At 37.0% G+C, this 22189-nt stretch overlaps 1 protein-coding gene across 9 annotated transcripts in view; it reads left to right on the top strand.

Moving 5' to 3' along the window:
- Nucleotides 1-22189, top strand: part of LOC127834638 (uncharacterized) — a 36446-nt gene that overhangs the window by 10953 nt on the left and 3304 nt on the right. For 5 of the 9 annotated variants that reach the window (XM_052360645.1, XM_052360643.1, XM_052360648.1 and 2 more), the window contains exons 4-15: nucleotides 2487-2606; nucleotides 3464-3532; nucleotides 6430-6618; nucleotides 7438-7524; nucleotides 10472-10642; nucleotides 10946-11291; nucleotides 12974-13168; nucleotides 13552-13728; nucleotides 16251-16354; nucleotides 16927-17447; nucleotides 18821-18898; nucleotides 20677-20748. In XM_052360645.1, the coding sequence (XP_052216605.1) occupies nucleotides 2487-2606; nucleotides 3464-3532; nucleotides 6430-6618; nucleotides 7438-7524; nucleotides 10472-10642; nucleotides 10946-11291; nucleotides 12974-13168; nucleotides 13552-13728; nucleotides 16251-16354; nucleotides 16927-17447; nucleotides 18821-18898; nucleotides 20677-20748 (2129 nt within the window). The remainder of the gene's footprint in view (nucleotides 1-2486; nucleotides 2607-3463; nucleotides 3533-6429; nucleotides 6619-7437; nucleotides 7525-10471; nucleotides 10643-10945; nucleotides 11292-12973; nucleotides 13169-13551; nucleotides 13729-16250; nucleotides 16355-16926; nucleotides 17448-18820; nucleotides 18899-20676; nucleotides 20749-22189) is intronic. The other 4 variants (XM_052360649.1, XM_052360651.1, XM_052360650.1 and 1 more) reach the window with 4 other exon arrangements.

The raw sequence follows: 22189 nt of genomic DNA, 5'->3' as shown, positions 1-22189 counted from the left end.
TAAAAGACTTTGAACCCGGGTTCAAAGTGCCGTTTGCTTTTTTATTCATTAAACCCGAGTTAAAGAGTTTGAACCGCGGTTCAAAGTGTGTCTAAAAATAGATACAAATCTCTTATCTACATAATTCAGACACAACCAATCAGCGGAGCTTAAACCGCAAGTGTCACGATTTCATTGGTCGTTTCTTAACTTTAGAGTTAAGAGCCATTGAACCGCGATTCAAAGTCTTGAACCCGGGTTAAAAGAATTAATGTGCAAACGGCACTTTGAACCCGGTGTCAAAGCCTCTTAACTATATAGTTAACTGTTAAACCGTGGTTGAAGATAATAATGTGCACTTCGCTTGCCATAGTATTGTCATAGAGCACTATTCGTCGCAATACAGTTTCAAATCGGCCTGCGCATTTATTTACCTCTTCATTTATCGCATCAATCGATTTCATCAATGAATGGCCCTGGTAGTAAACATTTAAAACTGTGAAGGACGGATTATTTGGACATTGTACAATTGTGTATTTGTAGTATCTCTGTAAAAGTTGTATTTAAATTCTTTAATCTCTTAATTCCCAGTTGTTAATGATCCAAATATAGACAATACATATGAGTCATGTTTGTATTGTATTTTTGTTGTTTTATTCACGCAGATAAAAAAATCCCCGTATAAAACCTAAAGTGTATTTTCAAGTTAAACGTGTGTATTAAACGATTTTCTTTCCTTACGTAACGTATTTTGCAGAAAACGCGTGGATATAAAAATGCATACATTAAAGGACGAATATCAACAAGAACGTGTACGCACATTATTTTTAGCTCAGCTGTTTTCGGAGAAAACCCGAGGTATTGTCATAGCCAGCTCGTCGTGTCGTCCGCCGTCCGCCGTCTTACGTCCGCCGTCCGCCGTTCGCGTTATGCTAAAACCTTGACATTTTGCTCTAAAATCAAAGTGCTTCCACCTACAACTTTGAAACTTTACATGTAGATGCACCTTGATGAGTTCTACACGCCACATCCATTTTGGGGTCACTAGGTCAAATGTCAAGGTCACTGTGACCTCTAAAAAGTCTGACAAGCTATCATTTATTCAAAACTGCACCCGCAACCGAGCGTTTGCACCCGTTATGCAGTGCTCTTGTTTTAGTCTATGCATTGAGGTGGTTTATAGAGAAATATCATTTAATTAAAACTGATAATTCTCAGTTTTAAACAGTGAAAATTAAAGTGAAAATTATCGATAATTTTTACTGTTATACGGTGAAATGACGTCGTTTTCATGACATTGCGAAGTCATTATCAGCAAAAATACACAAATAATCCTTAAAATCATAAAATAGAAAGCACATTTGTTGGATTAAGAGGTATATCAATTTAAATTCACCCGTGATCATAAAACAAATATATATTCACTCGTAGCTGTGCCTTACTATGATCATTTGATAATAAAGATCAATATTCCACCAAATCCAACAAATAACCTATATACCATATCTTTCGAGTTGATGAACATCTTCATGTTATTATCATTGAAAAAAACATGTTCTCGTTTTAACGAAATAAAGTGTATGTGCATTTTTAATATTACAATGTACGCTGAGCATTTACAGGTCGCTCACAAAGCGTCAAACATGTAGTCTCGGCATTTAACAGTTGTATAAGTCAGTCACTTAACACAGTATCAACGTTTAATCTGTATTACCGTTTGCAAATGTCTATCAATAAACACCATAAGAGAACGCTCTATAGCAATTTCGACCGGACAGGTCTTATACTTTGTGTCTTGTTCTGGGAAAACTGGGCATAATGCATGTGCGTAAAGTGTAGTCCCAGATTAGCCTGTGCAGTCCGCACATGCTAATCAGGGACGACACTTTCCGCTTAAATGGTATTTTCCGTTTAAAGGAAGTCCCTTTTTACCGAAAATCTAGTTTAAGCGGAAAATGTCATCCCTGATTAGCCTGTGCGGACTGCACAGGCTAATCTGGGACGACACTTTACGCACATGCATTATGACCAGTTTTCTCAGAACAAGACACATTTGTATTACAAGTTTTGTATACGTTTTCGGCAAGTAGCCCCATGTTTTAGAGAATGAACACATGATGATAAGTAGTGCGTATTTTTCCAGACTGGTATCCAGTTTTCCGTTCGTCTCCTACATGGGAATTCTGTACGAGGTAGAACACAGTCTAAATATGAATGCATGTTGTTGTTTTCAGACTGGTATCCAGTTTTCCGTTCGTCTCCTACATGGGAATTCTGTACGAGGTAGAACACAGTCTAAATATGAATGCATGTTGTTGTTTTCAGACTGGTATCCAGTTTTCCGTTCGTCTCCTACATGGGAATTCTGTACGATGTAGAACACAGTCTAAATATGAATGCATGTTGTTGTTTTCAGACTGGCATCCAGTTTTCCGTTCGTCTCCTACATGGGAATTCTGTACGAGGTAGAACACAGTCTAAATATTAATGCATGTTGTTGTTTTCAGACTGGTATCCAGTTTTCCGTTCGTCTCCTACATGGGAATTCTGTACGAGGTCGGGGAAATCCTCGGAATAATCAGGGATATGATTCTGCTTAATCCCAAAGAGAACCTCTCCGTTAAAGAGTACGTTATCTATATGTTAATGGTCGTTTCCATGCTTGTAATCGTATACGTAGTGTTTGATGCATGCATATTATTTGTATAATGCACTATTTTATTATATTAATACACACAGGGCGGTTGTGATTTTTACGTCAAAGTACAATGCTTAAGTCTAAATAAAAAGTATGTATGCATGTCAGTTATTGTCCTTTGTAGTTATAAGAACTAAGTCTATGTAAACATGCGTATGTTCATGGGCAAGTTGACACGAGTTGAAGTTAAATTGATCTTCAAATATCTCTTTTTATAAATCCAAACTTCTTTTGAAAAGTTACGCAACATTTTTAATATATAATTTTATAAATCAGTAGTGCTATCATTCGATTAAGTGGGTGCTTTAACGTCTCAATGCTTGAAAACGTCATAATTATATTTGTCGCGTTCTGAGAAAACTATGCATAATGCCTGTGCGTAAAGTGTCGTCCCAGATTAGCCTGTGCAGTTCGCACAGGCTAATCAAGGACGACATTTTCCGCTTAAATTGGATTTTTGCTAAGAAGAGACTTTATTTAAACGAAAAATATCATTAAAGCGGAAAGTGTCGTCCTGATTAGCCTGTGCGGACAATTTACGCACATGCATTATGCCCAGTTTTTTCAGAACGCGACAAATATTTCCTTTCACAAGTGTCCGATTTTCCTTTTAAATAAAAGTTTGTATATTGTGTAGGTTTTAGCTTGAATGAACAATTACACATTTATCAATGCCATTTGGTTATATAACGAAAGCTAATCTATTTGAAACAGTCAACACCCAATCTTCCTAATTCCTTGGAATCGTTCTAAAATTGCAAATGGTAAATGTTTATTATATTTCAGGACTCAAATAACGTTATTCTGGGAGGACTGCACGCCTTTTTTGTTTGTGTTCGAAAACAGCAACCATCTGTAAGTCAATTTTTAATATTAAGCCAAAATATATTTAATTAACACTTTCAAACATGGCTATTTGGTGTCGGGGATATGGTTTCCGCCTAGCGATCTGGGGGTCTCGGATTTGACCCCCACTATTGGAGCCTCCTAGGGATCGTCTATTACACCATTTACATGTTTTACCCCAGAAACGCAGTCTAGAGTATGTTGATAAACCTTCGTCTTTTGAGGCAATTGAACTTAACAAAACACAATATGTTTTTTTAAACAACTAACACTTCTACATGAACTGCTTGTATAATTTAAGTTTATATTGTTTAATTTTCCGATACCGGTCAGTGGTTTTATACGTATTTGCTTCTCAGCGCTAAAGAGTTTCTGAAACCGGTTAACGACTTTCGAAATTGTGTGGATCCATGATAAAAAATTAGCATTAATCTTTTCAATGCAACACTATTGAATAAAGTCCGATACCGGTACTCATGCGTTTAAGACTACTGAGTGCGTATTCGAAACCGGTACTCATTCGTTTAAGTCTATTGACTGCGTGTTGGATACCGGTACTCATGCGTTTAAGACTACTGAGTGCGTATTCAATACCGGTGTTCATTCGTTTAAGTCTATTGACTGCGTGTTCGATACCGGTACTCATGCGTTTAAGCCTATTGATTGCGTGTTCGATACATGTACTCATGCGTTTAAGCCTTATGCCAGCGTGTTCGATACCAGTACTCATGCGTTTAAGCCTTATGACAACGTGTTCGATACCGGTACTCATGCGTTTAAGCATATTGACTGCGTCTTCGATACCGGTACTCGTGCGTTTAAGCCGTAAAGCATATTGACTGCGTGTTCTATACCGGTACTCATGCGTTTAAGCCTACTGACTGCGTGTTCGATACCGGTACTCATGCGTTTAAGCCTATTGACTGCGTGTTCGATACTGATACATATGCGTTTAAGGCTATTGACTGCGTGTTCGATATCGGTACTCATGCGTTTAAGCCTATTGACTGCGTGTTCGATACCGGTACTCATGCGTTTAATTTTTCTGACTGCGCGTTCAATTCCGGTACTCATGCTTGTAAGCATACTGACTGCGTGTTCAATATCGGTACTCATGCGTTTACGGCTATTGACTGCGTGTTCAATACTCATGCGTTGAAGTCTACTGACTTTGTATTCGCTACCGGTATTAATGCATGTAAGCCTATTAACTCTGTGTTCAATACCGGTACTCATGCGTTTAAGCCTAATGACTGCGTATTGAATACCAGTACTCATGCGTGCAAGCCTACTGACTGTATGTTCAATACCGGTACTGATGCGTGAAAGCCTACTGACTGCGTGTTCAAAACCAGTACTCATGCGTGTAAGCCAATTGACTGCGTCTTCAACACCGGTACTCATGCGCTTAAGCCTATTGCCTGCGTGTTTAATACCGGTACTCATGCGTTGAAGCCTACTGACTGCGTGTTCAATACCGGTATTTATGTGTTTAAGCATATTGACTGCGTTTACAATACCGGTACTCATGCGTAAAAGCATGCTGACTGCGTGCTCGATACCGGTACTCATGCGTTTTAGCATATTAACAGCGCGTTCGATATCGGTACTCATTCGTGTAGGCCTATTAACTGCGTGTTCGATACCGGTACTCACGCGTGTAAGCCTTATGACAGCGTGTTCGATACCGGTTCTTATGCGCTAAAGCCTTATGACTGCTTGTTCGATACCGGTACTCCTGCGTTTAAGCCTATTGACTGCGTGTTCAATACAGGTACTCATGCGATTAACCCTACTGACTGCGTGTTCGATAGCGGTACTCATGCGTTCAAGCCTACTGACTGCGTGTTCAATAGCGGTACTCGTGCGTTTATGCCTATTGACTGCGTATTCAATAGCGGTACTCATGCGTTTAACCCTACTGACTGCGTGTTCGATACTGGTACTCATGCGTTTAAGCCTACTCACTGCGTGTTCAACAGCGGTACTCATGCGTTTATGCCTATTGACTGCGTGTTCAATAGCGGTACTCATGCGTTTAACCCTATTGACTGCGTGTTCGATACCGGTACTCATGCGTTTAAGCCTACTCACTGCGAATTCGATACCGGTACTCATGCGTTAAAGCCGTCTCACTGCGTGTTCGATACCGGTACTCATGTGTTTAAGCTTTCTGACTGCCTGTTCGATACCAGTACTCATGCGTTTAAGCCTCCCGACTGCCTGTTCGATACCGGTATTCATGCGTTTAAGCCTACTCACTGCGTGTTCGATACCGGTACTCATGCGTTTAAGCGTACTGACTGCCTGTTCGATACCGGTACTCATGCGTTTAAGCCTACTCACTGCGTGTTCGATACCGGTACTCATACGTTTAAGCCTACTGACTGCCTGTTCGATACCAGTACTCATGCGTTTAAGCCTCCCGACTGCTAGTTTCACACTCGCCTTAATAAATAACAGCCTATTAACTACGAGTCCGATACCCGTTTACATAAAATCAGTCTTTTCAGGCCTATAAAACACAGTTTTTTTTAAGTAATCGAGCCTAACGAATTTCTTAGACGATTTTATTAAAATATGGTATGATATGACAACAAGTGTCAGATCTTTTTATTACATGCTTTCAAATGAGCAAATATTTACGCAAACATAATGATACATCCCGAATGTTGTTTACATTTCGTTACGTCATTTGACGTTGCAACGTCATTTCAGCAAAATAACAAAATGCGATTGGTCAATTAACGAAAACTAAGCCAATGAAAACGCTTAAAAATATATTACACATGTGTAAGATATAAATATATGTAATGGTTTTATGACATGGGAAACATGGTATGGCATATGATTAAGTCATTTAACGTTCTTCGCAAAATTTAGATACCCCTTAACATAAATTTCAGCCTCCTGAGTACGCAGCAGATACCGGTATACATGAAGGCCGTCCTTGACCTAGTTCCCATGGTGATTCAGGTGGGCGTGTGTATGTACCGCACCCCCGAGGCTGAACTCCGTGGGTTCGACGTGTTCGCGGAAACTTGCATCCGGTTATCAAAGGCGCTTGTAGAGCCGAGTGAATTCCTTATGCACGCGTGAGTTTGACTGTTTCACCTTGTTATCTTGCCGATGGCTAATTAAGTATCTGAGAGCAACTAAGGTTAATTCAGAGTTTTGATATCACTATGCTGTCCTTTCTCTTATGCAGCTTATCAGACTGTACCGCTCTCCATTTCGGTGGGTGGTGAATTCAATGTGATTTTTTTCTTCTTTTGCCAACGCTCATGAATATATAGAGAGAATAACAATTACTGCCTGATCTATTTGTAATATATCAGGCAATGCTAAGAATGATATAACGGCGAGGTTTCACGTTAATTTAAACGAATTAGTTTTTATTTGAACCTTTGATCATGCGTTGACAATGATGATAATACTGATGATTATGATGTAATGTACGACGATAATCATGATGATGATGATGAAGATGATAATGATTATTATAATTACTATTATTATATTTATTATATGCCTTCTATTAGTTTATAGAGAAATATCAGTGAATTAAAACTGATATATTCGCTGTTTCAAACAGTTAAAATTACCAGTGAATATTATCGATAATTTTCACTGTTATTCTGTGAAATGACGTCGTTTTCATGACATTTGAAAGCATTAACTAAACTGAACATGTGTGGGATTTGGTAAAAGATCGATTTAAATTCACTCGTGATTATAGAAAAAAAAGATATTTTCTATGAATACTCATAATTTAAAATTGTGATTACACCAAAAAAAACAAATATCTTCTATGTTATTATTATTATTATTATTATTATTATTATTATTATTATTATTATTATTATTATTATTATTATTATTGTTAATAATGACAATTAAGACGTACATTTCAGAGAGGACACGGAACCAATTATCGTGCCATTTTTACGACAGTGGATCGTGTTTGCCCTGGAGCTCGTGCAAAACGGTGTCAAAATCAGGTACATTAGGAATTGAGGCGCGTTCTGAGAAAACTGGGCATAATGCATGTGCGTAAAGTGTCGTCCCAGATAAGCCTGTGCAGTTCGCACAGGCTAATCAGAGACGACACTTTCCGCCTAATCAAGATTTTCGGTAAGAAGGGACTTCCTTTAAACGAAAAATGCCATAAATGCGGAAAGTGGCGTCCCTGATAAGCCTGTGCGGACTGCACAGGCTAATCTGGGACGACACTTTACGCACATGCATTATGCCCAGTTTTCTCAGAACAAGACACAATTGTTTTTTTCTTGTTTAATACTATCATCTGTCGCCTCATTGTGTTTATAGATAATGCTTGTTGTTTTCCTAAGTATGAACAAATATTGCTTTAATTTTTATAGCAACATTTTACGAGTCTGTACAAATATTGTTATATAATATTTTGTTGCATTTTCACATGCATCTTTCTTACTTTGATAATTTGCACTGCGGCGTCGCCCTTTATTTTAATTACCGGTACGCATGATTTTCTAGACGGATCATAAATCGAGAAAATGCTTCGCATTCTTAACCCATTCACTGATTCGTGTAATGTTAGAACGCATTGATAAAATAATGAATAACACTCTATCAGAAATGCCTTTTATGAGAGAAATTTGAAACTAGGATTATTATGCGAATAATTATGTGCATATTACAATTATGCAATAAATACTTTCCGATTTTATCTCCGGATATTTTTTATTGCAAGTCATAAAGGGGGTAATCAAGTGATAGTCAAGATGACAAAGTTCTTGCAGAGGCAATACTTTTTTCGTTCTATACCTATTATTACTTGTATATTTAATACAAATTAATCAAAATCGAATAAAGGGTATTAAACGACAAAACAATAACTTTCATGGACGTCGCCATCTTGACAATTACGTGATTACCTTCTCTGAGTTGTAAAGCGTAGATATCAAACCACTATAGCGTTATTCCGAGTTGTTGAATAGCCACGCATTGAAACGACATCGACATTAATAACGATAATGCGTAAAGGAGTTCGCTTCTTACATGGTTAATGTTCTTTTTTGGATATAATGCACTATTGGATGATATTGTATTATTCAATATACGTACACTTAGTCTAATTGACTTTTTCTATATAAACGGCGTATCGCAAAGCGTGCCTGTCGCTATACGATCATTTATTAACCGATACAAGCTTTGTTACGCGGGTGGAGTTTTGGGCATACCTGGGCAGTATACATATAAGCAAATATGAAACAGTTTCCATAGTGGTTCAAATTGAACTATATATTGCATGGTTCCTCACATAGTGCAGCATCAGGCGCTCAAGGACCTCATTCAATTTGAAACACACACAAAGACTATATTTTGCTATGCTATGCTTCTTTCTGCTTTGTAAACTATTGCAGTGTCGTTACAATGATTACCTTTGGTACTTACCACTCCATACATCAGCAAGTTTCATGCTAGAATAGTATAATAATTATGTTTGCGATTTGGTTTGACTATGGGGGGGGGGCATATCATTGCTGCAAGAACAACAGCAACAACAAAACACCAACTCGGTCCAAATTTCCTGATGTTTCTTTAATATCACGGACTTAAGTATATGAATCAATCAAATATATTATTTTAAATTAAACGTTAAAACAAATAACATAAAGAGTGTTATTGGCTGACTAATAATTTTCACTTAAAGGGATCTTTTCACGTTTTGGTAAATTGACAAAATTTACAAAAGTTGTTTCAGATTCGCAAATTTTTGTTTTAGTTATGATATTTGTGAGGAAACACTAATACTGAACATTTACCATGGTCTAATATAGCCATTATATGCATCTTTTGACGATTTAAAAACCTGAAAGCGTTGCAACGCGAAACGATTGACTAATTTGGAGAGTTCTGTTGTTGTCGTTTAATTTTGTGAAAGTACGAAGATTGCTTATATAAAGTATAAAATACGTCTCTCATACATACTTGGCAGAATGGCCGATCGGTCTAATTGGCTTTTACTCCAGGACTCCGGGGGGCACTGGTTCGAACCCTCATGCGCTCTACTTTTTTTTTCTTTTTTTAATTTCATTCTTGATTTTTACTGGAGCCTTTTAGATCCAATGTTTACATTAATCAATATAAAGCATTTAATGACAAACTTCAAAACACCGGCTTGTTGTTAATGTTCATAGAGTAATGTGATTATATTTTACTTCTGCGATAATAATGAATATGATTTTCGAACTGCTATTCATAATTGTATGAAATGTGTGCTGTTTTAACAAGTATCATATTGCGAATAACGACATGTTGAACACACCGATTATTTTTATATGAATGGTGTCACGTGTCTTAATATGAGCCTCGTTCTGGGAAAACTTAACTATATTTATAGGCGTCGATTGTCGTCTCCAATCAGCTCAGGCTAAACTGGGACGAAACTTTACACTTACACTGGATGTTCGTTTAGAACATACCCCATTAAACAAAGAATAAGTTAAAGGGAAATTTTCCTTTCTTATAAGCCTGTTTGGACTGCAGAGGCTTACCTAGGACGACACATAACGCGCACACATTGTTTCCCTTTTTTAGAGTGCGCCTTATTGTGCCTTTGATTTTTTCTTTGCATGAGTACAACATAATTAATACAAACAAAAATATTAAGATTTATATTCAATACACCCGGAAGTAAAAGAATGGGGATGACAAAGGGAGTAAATACTAAATTAACGACTAGTGAATAAATTAGAGTAGTTGTTGCTGGAGTTCATACTTCCTTAGGAAAAATCGTAAGATTTGTAAATAATACTGGCAACAATTGACTTTCAAATTGGCAAAGAATACTCGTTTAGCGTGTTTGATGTAAGAAAAAGAACGCATATTATTCCCGACTCAGAGTAAAATATATTTATCAGCATATTTGCTAATACGGTTGCATCTTATTTGTCTTCCATCTAGGACAGACATGGTGCTCAATCCCCCGCTGTCTGCCCGGGTCTCACAGCAACTACAGACTGTCAAGAGAGAGAACATTGAGTCATCGCGGAAGGACCGAAACTTCCGGTACGCAACGACGGTGGATGAAACTGTGCCAAAGTCGTTAAATTATCTCTCAATTTCCAGTGACTCGTAAGTGCTCATAAAATCCTTATTTTGCATACTAAGTAATTGCGTTTAGTTGAATGATTAACTTGATTTTCAATAGGTTATATTTTTTAATATGGCAAATTGATACATATTATATTTGTAGACTAGAGTGTAAGGTTTAGTTAATGTTTTAATTCGTTCATTTATTCATGCATTTATTCATTAAGAACTTATGGACTTAAGATTGAACGATCGATTTCAAAGTGGAGAATGAACTAATTTACCGAGTGAAAAAAGACAACAAATAAATAAACATATCAATAATATAGCTTTGCATCATTTCAGTTCTCTACCAGACGATCTCGCGGATCCAACCCTGGCACCTCTCCAGGTGCGCAACATGTGTCAGGTGCGCGCCGCCTGCCAGCCCTTCCGGTGGATAGATGTCGCTCAAACCCGTATCTCCTCGTGCCCGAACGAGATGCGCAAGCACATGCTGGAGGAGATGTGCCTAAAGGAGTCTCAGAAGGTCATTTCCGACATATTTCTGCTCAGGGGTAAACAGCCCGCCTCATGGAGGGGAATTCACATTCACTGTCCGCTCACGAAGACGTACGACGAAATTAGGGTCAAGTTGTTTGTCAAGGTCAAGGTCGGAGATAACTGGCAGGCGGTTGATGCTCGTTACGATGTAAGTGCAAAGTGTAGTTTTAATTTCGTGATTGTCTTGTTTTTATCAACTGGGAAATGGCGGTAAATATGCTAACAAAACACGTGTCTTCTTCTATTCTCAAGAAATTTGTTATTTTACTGTGAATTTAACAAATCAGTATCCATTCATCCTTGAATATCAGCCAACAAACAGCTAATTAGGAATTTTGGAGAAAATTGCATTCTGTTTTCTAGTAAACACGCATTAGAAAGACCAATGCTAGCAGCTGTTTATTGGTAAAAAATAAAAACGTTTTTTTAAAGTTAAACTGAAAAAAGTAGTTCCTCGATAATTGTTGCGAATCGATCAGTCCACACAGAAATCTCAGAACTTCGTAGATATTTGTAAAAAGTAAATCGCTTGAAGATTTACCATGTTGAAAAAATAACAGTTTGGAAACAAAGAAAGCGGGTGAACTGAATTACACATCTTCGCTGTTATGTGCTGTGTCTATATATAAATCCAATTTTAGCTATCAGCGGCTCTAAAAAGCGAGTCGTTGACCTGCATCTGCGAAACAGTTAAATATTTAAATCACAAACATTTCGGAGCCCTTTGCTGCTATTTAGCATACTCCATATGCAATTACATACCACACTGTCATTTTTTACATTTTTTTTTGTTTTATCGCTATGATGCTAACGCCCTTCATAAGCACTGGGGCGCAAATCATCGTTATTTGAACACCCACAAACACTCAAAATCAACGAATACTTCGTAAAATAAAGTTAACCACAAATCCGATACGTGTCCCTTAAGGAAATAGCCTATATCGACGCTAGAAGTGGTCTGGTAAAATAGATTTAACGAGATACAAATTCTCATTTTTTCATTGTTTTGTTTGACAATATCTTCCATTTGAATTTACCGCGACGATATCTGAACATTTACGAGTAAACGCGAGATTTGTTTTGAGCAGCGTCGACAGAATGACGTTATTCTGATGAATAAGCGTTATGTTATTGATTAGCAAACTTCAAGCGAAGACGTCCTACTCTAAGCAATTCAGTAGGAGAAACAGAAAAAAACAACAGAGCATTCAAAAATGAAAGTTTATGTGGGGCAATGACAAACTTAATGGATATGCGTAAAGGAAAGAATGGGGTTTGCTCATGATTTTGAAGTTGCCCATTATAAATTGTAATAGCGCGCGGACCTAATAGAAAGCGAAGGCAAGTGCGCTCCAAATGATATAAATTAACGCAAACCGAACGAATCTGATCCGGTTTGTACACTCGCTTTTCACCTTGGCGACCTGGGTTCAATTCCCGTTCAGCATGTGGGTTTGGTTGGTGGTCACCATACCGGACAGTTTGAGTTTCCTTCGGATATTTCGGCTTTCCCCGACAACAATAGAACACATTAACAATTTAAAAAATGTTTCAGTAACAACGAAATAGCTGGAAATTGCAGCTAGTAAAACGATTTTTAGATGCTTAAAAATTGCAGAATGATTGTTTTTTTTAGAGTTTTTACACCAGTATAACTTGTTTTTTGGGTCTTCCTATTGTAATTAACCTTCGTATGACACTTTATGTTGTTGAAAGTTTTGTATACATACTAGTAGTTTGCAGTGTTAATGAATCTTTCACATACGCAGCAATTAAACGAATCTTATTTTTTAATTGAACGTTTACTTTGTACGTACATTTTTATTACAGAATAGCTTCGGAAAAGGCAGTTTCTTAGTGTTCCAAGGCTGCACAATGGAAGGTTTCGTGGCAATAGAGGAGCGTCCAATGACGTCAAAAGAAGTTGGAGTTCGTGGGGAAACACTCGTTACGTCTTTTGATGACAAACTACTGGCACATGTTTCACCGGACATGACGTCACAGACGGGTAGCGTGACTATGATGGTTGGTTGAACATTTTTTTTACTTATATGAGATATAATGTTGAAAAGGAACACTTATAAAAAATTAATAAAAAGCCTTAATTAAACAATGCCTTTTGCAACTTGTATGTAAAATTGAGTCTTTTTTTCAGTGACGATAGTAGCTTCGTCGGCCTCAAATTTAACAGCTAGCCGTTTATGTTTTTCTAGGGATAGTTTTGTACTAAAAAAGATTAATCAACTTTGTATTTTAAACAATTTATCACACATTTTTTTTTCATTTTCAGTACTAATAATAAAAAAATATATGGAATATACTAGTATATAGGAAAATCTTTATCGTTACTATCTTTTTGTAGTGCTTTAATTTTAAAATTGACACTCTGGCCTCATTTCCGGTTGCAGGTGCAGCCCACAGACCGACCGCGTGCGCAGCAGTACCGGGAGTTCTGCCCAGAAGATTTCCGGCACATCACTTCCGCTTCGCCTGCCGTCGAGATAGACGGCGTGGCGTCTGGCGGACGTAGAGTATCCATTCAAATTCCATTTCATGCACTGAAAGATCCCAAAACTAAAATTCTGGTACGTACAAGCATACATATCAAAGTCTTAAAATGTATGGTTATATTGGGGTCGCTCTTGGTTTGTAGATCGGGGTCTGTCATTACCGTATATAATGTTATTGATTTGTGGATTAGACTACACCCGAATTTTCTCAAATGATTACATTAAAACTTGCAAAATGTTATCACTATGAATTGTATATGTACAAACACTTACATAGCCGTTATAAACACATTCCGTAGTTATCTGCTATTGAACGTACTGGAAAAAAACGTCACGGTTTTGACAAAGCTGTAGTTGATTTTGAAAAACATAATTGCATTTAATGCCTTATAGGAGGTTAATTGGTTGTTTAATTAAAACACTAAGCTACGTTTTCTTGTTGAAATTAAATGAAAGTAAGAGCATTCAGTCAACGATATAAAAATTTTAATGTATCATTTTATCCCACAATCAACAATTCTGAATACATGCATATCTATGATCTCATGTTTGTTTATATCTGCCATTAGGTTCTCAATTGACCAGTCGCCAACTCCGCCCACATTTTGTCGATCAGCCAATCAGATATCGATTTTTCACACACCCCTCAGCAACGCTTATCTGGCCGCCATTTTGTCCGACAAACAAAGCGTGTTGTACATATGGAATGGACGTAATTTTTAAGAGTTTACACAGATTTTATATCAAATGCATGATCATTACTGTTCGATCATTATTCAAAATTGTAGGTGCTATACATACTTTATAAAAGGTTATTATTTTATCTTTATTTCTTGAACATACGAACGAGTAATGAGAAAACAAACACAATAAATAGTTTAACCACACCAGGTGTGTGTTCTATAAAACGTGTTATACCGTTTGATGCACAATATTATTAAGCAGTTTGGGCAACATAATAATTGCCACACGTGCTTATTAATCTCAGCGTAATTGTCGATGATTAATAAATAACAGTATGTTGCGTGGATCTCGGAATGAAGGAACATTAAGGCATTGTTAGGTACTGTACACAAGAAAAGAAAACTATTTAATTACTTAAATGATTTCCAATTATATATTTATTTTCTGTGGAGCATAAACAAGGGAAATCATTTTAAATTGTTTACTTAAATATTGTTTGAACTAAAGTAAAAACAACAAAAAGGTGATTTCAACGCGGCTTAGCCAGCTTAAAGCGACTTCAAGTGTAAAATGTACGGCTTATAATACAACAACAACATTTCTAATACAACATATATTGATACGGGGAGAAATGTGAAAATTGCAATTAACATATAAGGGCCATCTTGTTATAAATAAGCAAATGCATAATATGCTAAATGTATTCAATTCGAATGTTCGTGAACAGCACCGTAATACCAACACTTCATTTTTTGATAGTGAAATGTAACAGGTTCGCATTAAACATAAATGAAATAAAATGCATATTAGACTATATGTTAATGAAACCACGAAATTAGGCCTGTATTAAATTATGGTTACAATCAAAATTTAATTTATATCTGAATAAAAAAAATCGGTGTCTTTTTAAAAATAACAAAATGAAACAAAGATCTAAAAAAATTTAATAAACAAAAAACCCATCATGATATGGATATGTCATTTGCATTTAATAAAAATATTTTCAAAATTATATATGAATAGCCACCGGGTTCACTGTCAGACGGTTGAATACAAGTTAAAAATCAATATGAAATAAATGCTCATTTTTACAACGGATTTTTCATCAACTCCCTATATAATATGTATAAGAAACGTTTCTGATAGTCAGTCTGCCGTTAACTCATTTAATTTGATTACGCCATTTCTCTCTAAAGTTTTTATGGTTGTATTAACGTTTTACAAAGCAGTTTAGTTTAGTGTGCGGCTTTAATAATTTATATTATAGAAAAGAGCATAATACATCATTACAAATATAGAATTTCCCTCACGTAATCCGCTATAATTGCGATCTGCTTGTCGGAGTTTTCTAATCACTAGACCACGTGACTATGTGGGCGGAGCGATCGATAATTTGGCGACTGGTCAATTACGTCTCTGTTAGTTGTTTTACTCAGCCATTATTTTCTCTCATACGCCTGCATCTGCTATTGTTTTCAGCCAGTAGATTCTCAAATTCGTCTGCAGCAGCCGTTCATATTTGCCATCGCGCCCTCAAATATGTCTGCATCATCTGTTTTTTATCTGTCATTATGTTCTCTAATTCGTCTGCATCAGCTGTTTTATCTGTCATTAAGCCCTCAAACACGTCTGCATACGTTGTTTTTTCTGCCATTAAGTTATCATATACCCCATGCACAAACTGTTTATATCTACCATTTTTTCTCACTAACGCATGCACCAGCTTCTTTTATCTGCCACTAGTTTCTCAAATACTTCTGCATCAGCAACTTTGGTCAGCCATTTGGTTCTCAAATACGTTTGCATCAGCTGTTTTCATCTGCTATTAGATTCTCAAAAACGTCTGCATTAGCTGTTTTATCTTCCGTGAGCTTCTCAATTACGTCTGGATCTGTTGTTGTATCTTCCTTTAGGTTCTAAAATACGTCGGCGACAAATTCGAGGTGCGCGACAGCGAGGGTCTCGTGCAGGAGATGTCAGAGCACGTGTACACCATCAAGGACAACACCAATGGCGGGTAGGTCCTGATACGAGGTTTTAATGCGCCTGTGTTCTGGATAAAGTGGAGCTTAACACATATTCGTAGTATCATCCCAGATTAGCCTGCACATGATGCACAGGCAAATCAGGGAAAATACTTCTCGTGCTTGTTCGGAATTTTTCGTTTAAAGGAAGTCTCTTCTAAACAAAAATGCAATTTAAGGGGAAAGTGTAGACTCTTATTAGCCTGTGCGGACCGCTTGTCGAAACTTGTAAACGAATCGAAAGTAGCTTACGTAAGCTGACTTAAACTGTCTCCTAAGCATAATATTTGCTGATAATTCGTAAGCCTTAATTCGCGTCGCTGAGATTCTATTGAATTTGACCTAGATTTTTTGCCTAGAAAAATGTCTGCCATAACAGGCTGTTCAGGTTATATGCTCGTTGCTACTCATGAGTTTCCTTGAGTTGGAAATGATGCCTTTAAAGCTTAAATATATTTATAAAGGTCTTTTATTCAAAACGATTTTCAAAGAAACGTTACAGATGTAAATATGCAAATCTGAGTGGCAAAGAATTAAGATTAATCATTATTCATGTTTAACACAGGACGATGCTGGCGACGGTGGACGCGGAAGCCTACACCGTGGACTCGGATCGCAGTCTTCAGCGCGAGATGGAACTCATTCTCGGCCGGAAGCACCTGTGCAAGCTACTCATGTTCGTTGAGTGCGCGCCTGCGCCGACGGGCACGACGATAACGAGCGCCGATCAGCTAAATGAGATCGTCCTGAACGTCGTCTGCACCGAGAAGTTCCGAGTGCCTGATATCATCAACGAAAAGCTCAAACTCGGAATGGTCGAACTTCCGAAGAGCCAATCGCCCGATCGTCTGCTTCAGCAGGCGGATAATATAAAGCTCGAAGTGAAGGGAAGCGTCTCTTTGGACTCCGATATACCGGAAGACGCGTACACATTGACCTACTTGGAAGGCTCGGACAATTACGTGCGGTTTCCGTTGAGAATTACGGACTGTAACGGACGCGTGACGTTTGTCTTGAGACTCGGGAAAGACAACTCTGTGCTTCACACTTTCTTTTGCAGCGTGCAAGAGTTGTTGGCCTTGCTCGGTAAGTTCTTCTGCTAGCGGCTGTTTGAATGGCTACATATGCTTTTGGTGTTGATCTGACCTGTAGATTCCTTTAACAGTTAGATGCCCTGGTTTTTTTTCCTTTCTAGTACATCCGTGTTTAGTTATATATAGCTTAACCTATTCCGTCATAGCAATTTGTGTCGTTTTACGGTGTAATGAACTATCAATGAAATCGTCGCATTTCAACCCGCTATAATCATTTGTTTATCAACTCAACCATTTTTTCAAAATTATAAATATCAAATTATCGTGTTCAAAACAACATCAGCATTACATCATTGTCGCAACAAAGTCTTGCAAGCCAGTAACTGTACTTTCGTTTCAAATACATTGAATCAAATGCATGTGTATATTTACTTTTTTACTTTAACATTCATATTCATCGGTTTTAACTTTTAACACATATTCATGACATTTTAATACCCGTTTACAAAGAAACAGGAGCAGTGTTCGAAGAGATGCAATATTGTTTTAAACATGAGTAGGTGAATGTCATGAAAAGTATACGCTCTAAGTAATGGCTTAAAAGGGTTATATACTAGTAATTAGTCATCTATCAGTGTTTCGCCAAACGGGTCTTAAGGCCTTTCCTACATCCGTTCATCTGTCCGTCAGTCGGTCCGTTAGTCCGCAAAACTATGGTCCTCGAAAACTCAGAAAAAAATTAATGTATGTTAATGAAAAAATGTATAATTATAAACGGCATGGTAAGGATTATGATTAATATTTTTAATATCAACCGCACTAATTTGGTATAATTAACTCACACACAATCTTTTATATGTAGATCGTGCCAAACGCTTGCAGAAAATATATGAACTTTTGCTTGTGCTATATATACTTGAAATGTTTTTGACAAAGTTTAAATGGGGTATTCATAATACATTAAAGAAGTTAATTTCAAAACCACAGTTGGTTATTTTTGAGTCACTATACTTACCGGTATTATAGTTTGGTGATGATGGGGTATACATAATACATTAAAGAAGTTAATTTCAAAACCACAGTCGGTTATTTTTGTTTCACTGTATTTTAGTTTGGTGATGATTCAACATGAATATAGCTGCTACAAAAATATACATCGGGTTGCAATTTTAAATATTGCAAATAGAAAGCAAAGCTTATTTTGTACTTGATAACATTTGCCACCGGTAGTCGCCTCATGTTTCGTGGCAATACTGCCGAAAAATACCGGTAGTATAACATTTACATGTACATGTAAATCAGCCATATAACAGTATAAAGATATTTCAAATCAAACAATATCCACCATCAAACAGCCGCGGAACACGTGATCTAGCTCTAACTGTAGATAGAGCCGTAACCATAGGAACGCTTACTTGGTTGCAGTTCAAGGATATGTGATTCAATCCCAACCCACTTCTCCTACCACGGAGCCAAACGCCGACTCGGTTTTCCACTCCGAAGGTACTTCCTTCTTCCACTGACGAGAGTGTGCCTTCAATGTCAATGTCCTGATGTTTAACCGTTCTCTTTCTTCTCTTTCTACTCACGAATACATTTTAGCCTCGCTTCGGGAAAACGGGGCTAAATGCACGTGTCTAAAGTTTCGTCCCATATAAGCCAGTGTATTCTGTACAGGCTAATCAGGGACGACACTTTCCGCTTTTATGGCATTTTTGTGTACAAAAAAAATATGTCTCTTTATATCAAAGTCCAGTTAAGGCGGAAATGGTCGCCCCTGATTAGCCTGTGCGGACTGCATAGGCTAATCAGCGATAAGTTGTTACGCACATGCATTCAATCTCCTTAATCAAAGCGAGGCTCTTTTTTATGTGAAATATTTTCTACATAAAGTAAACCGATTGATTTTATCGACATCTATTGTGCGGTATACTTTTTAGAAGAATATACTCAGTTGTTGCTTTTACGGAAGATTAATTAAAGACTTTTGTTATTTCGCCCGAAGATTGAATATAAGCTTTGATATAATTCTTACGCAATCACATTCAGTTATATAATACAAAAAAATCATAAGTTAACGTAATAAGTAAATATTGTCTTTCTTTAACATCGTTCTCATGTTTATTACTGTTTTAATGTGTTCTTCACGGTTTGAAACCAGATCGCTTTTCTATCTTGCATTTTCTAACGAAATTTCTTATTTAACGAAATGGCTTAACTTAGTTACAGCGCCGTTTGGTCTTAAACCGTTACCATTTTTAACATAAATACTTATTTACTTGTTATATACGTGCAAATAATAATGTTTGTTTATCGAATTTAAATTTTACTAGATGTGTTATATGTATGTGAAAACTAATATGTGGATTTGAGTTTTAAATGTGAGTGTATTTCGAAGTTTAGGAGGTCCATTCCAAGCAAAGGGCTACATTATGTGTGGATCCGGAGCTTTCCGTGGCACTCCTTCCTAATTAACTTACTAGACTCACGGGCGTTGGGACGAATTTTGAATTATAGCTGTAATTTCCAGCTTTTTTGTTCTAATTGAAAGATTGTTCAACATTTGGTGTGGTCTTGTATTTTGGGGGAAACCCGGAGTAGCCGGAGGAAACCCCAACTGTCAATTAAATCGGTACGGTGACCACCATCCAAACTCACATGCCACCGAGAACGGGATTTGAACCCGAGTCGCCTAGGTGAGAAGGTCAGAAGCAGGTGTACCAACCACTTCGCTAACCGGAGAGCCGAGTATTTACAATTACATTTAAGTATTTTAATGCAAGAACATTACATCATAAAACATCTATTATGACAGCTCCTGTTCACATTGTATTTGTTAACAAATTGAACTGCGGAAGTCTGTTAACTCAATGATATAAGGTTTATTTTCATTGGTGAAATAAAAGGCTTATTCGTAAAGAGAGCTTCATAGTCACCGCTACTGAAATATTCATTAAGACGGACGTTATAGTTTTTATCAAAAATTCATCCCATGCGTCGTGTTGAAGTCTGTATTTTACTTCATTTACGCACATAAGTCTACGTGTTCTACTTAATCGATATGAACGCCTTTTCTGACAACACTCTACTTGTATTATACTATATAATTATTATAAGGTTTTTATTTTACTTTACTGATATGCTTTACATGTGCCCCAAAGCATTGAACAAAATGGCAACAACTCTGTAAAAATGAACGGAACTACAACTCTGTGGAATGAGTTCTCCCCCATTTGCATGGAATACATACATTGTGTAGTTCCTACTCGACCTTGTTTTAGGTCTTTCAGTTGAGAAAGAGGTGACAAAGGAGGAAAAAGAAAAAGAACCGGAACTGATAAAAGACGACACGAGTATGTGTTAAATCCGGTTCTACCCTGCTTTTCTTTTCTTCTTTTAAGGAGGGTTGATTCGGAAGTATTAATGTACAAAAATCCACGGAATTACAACATTTTTGCTCACTTGTACCTCCTATATTTAACCCCCAAAAAATTAAGATGTACACATTTACGAGCAAAAAGTTATAATTTCATAAAACATTTGGAGCCTAATGTTGACAATCAATAGTTTATGTCTTTCGGAAACTGTATAGAAAAAATGAATTTCTCAAATTTATAAATAAAAAAAGACGTAAGTTTTTCCAGAACAATCCATTCAGCCCTCTTTGTATTATTTATTTATTTACTTTATTATCCCAGATGCGTGTTTAGCTGATGACATCACTGACGAGTTCACTCACTGTGTGTTTTTTTACCGTCACTATGTGTAACATTTGTATACGATCAGTTCAATGCACACAATTTGTTTGACACAAATATCAATACATATCAATAATGAAACAAATATCTCGGGGTGTTTAATTGATTTGTGTGTTTTTACTATAAGCCTTATTTATCTAGATATGCCGTTGCGCGCACATGTACATTTGAAACAAACGGTACGCCATGTTAAGCAAAGTTTGACCAATGAGGAGCTTATAGTTCCGATCAAGTCTATATCTCATCTTAGTCAATCAATTGATTTTTATTGGCCAGAGCACCTGTCACGTATCCTTTCTGGCATAGATTTCTGAAACAATCTTACGTACCACTTCACTGTTCATTACGGTGTATTGGATGGTTAAGTGTTGCATTTTGGATACAGTATTATGATGTCATCCATAGTTTTATACTTCAAATCTGTTTAACTTAACATCTGTTGATATATACAGTTGATCTCCGCAATTACAAATATATATGAGCCCCGCTATTGGAAAACCGGGTTTAAAACCTGTGCGTAAAGTGCCATCCCAGATTAGCATTTGCAGTCTGCACAGGCTAATCTGGAACAACGCTTTCAGCTGAAACTACATTTGTGTTGAGAACAAACTCCTTTAAACACAGATTCCATAAAAGCAGAAATATGCGGCCTTGAATCGCCTGTGCGTATTGCACTGGCTAATCTGGAACGACACTTTACGCTCCATTATTAAGCCAGTTTTCCCACAGCGGGGCTCATGTATGTTCTCATTAATTAAATGAGCCGTGCTCTGTGAAAAGGGGGTTTAATGAATGTGTGTAAAGTGTCGTCCCAGATTAGCCTGTGCAGTCCGCACAGGCTAATCAGGGACGATGCTTTCCGCTTTAATAATATTGTTCGTTTCAAGAAAGTCTCGTCTTAGCAAAAATCAAGTTTTTACGGAAAGTGTCGACATTTTACGCATTGCATTAAACCCCTTTTTCACAGAACACGGCTCAAATATATGTTTTGTGTACATCGTCTAGACGGTGTGACACTTGTAGTTATACTTTATAT

This window comes from Dreissena polymorpha, chromosome 6 (genome assembly GCF_020536995.1).
Source record: "Dreissena polymorpha isolate Duluth1 chromosome 6, UMN_Dpol_1.0, whole genome shotgun sequence".
NCBI lineage: Eukaryota > Metazoa > Mollusca > Bivalvia > Myida > Dreissenidae > Dreissena > Dreissena polymorpha.
The sequence above is the reverse complement of the archived record's forward strand: the minus strand, read 5'-3'. Positions and strand labels throughout refer to the sequence as shown.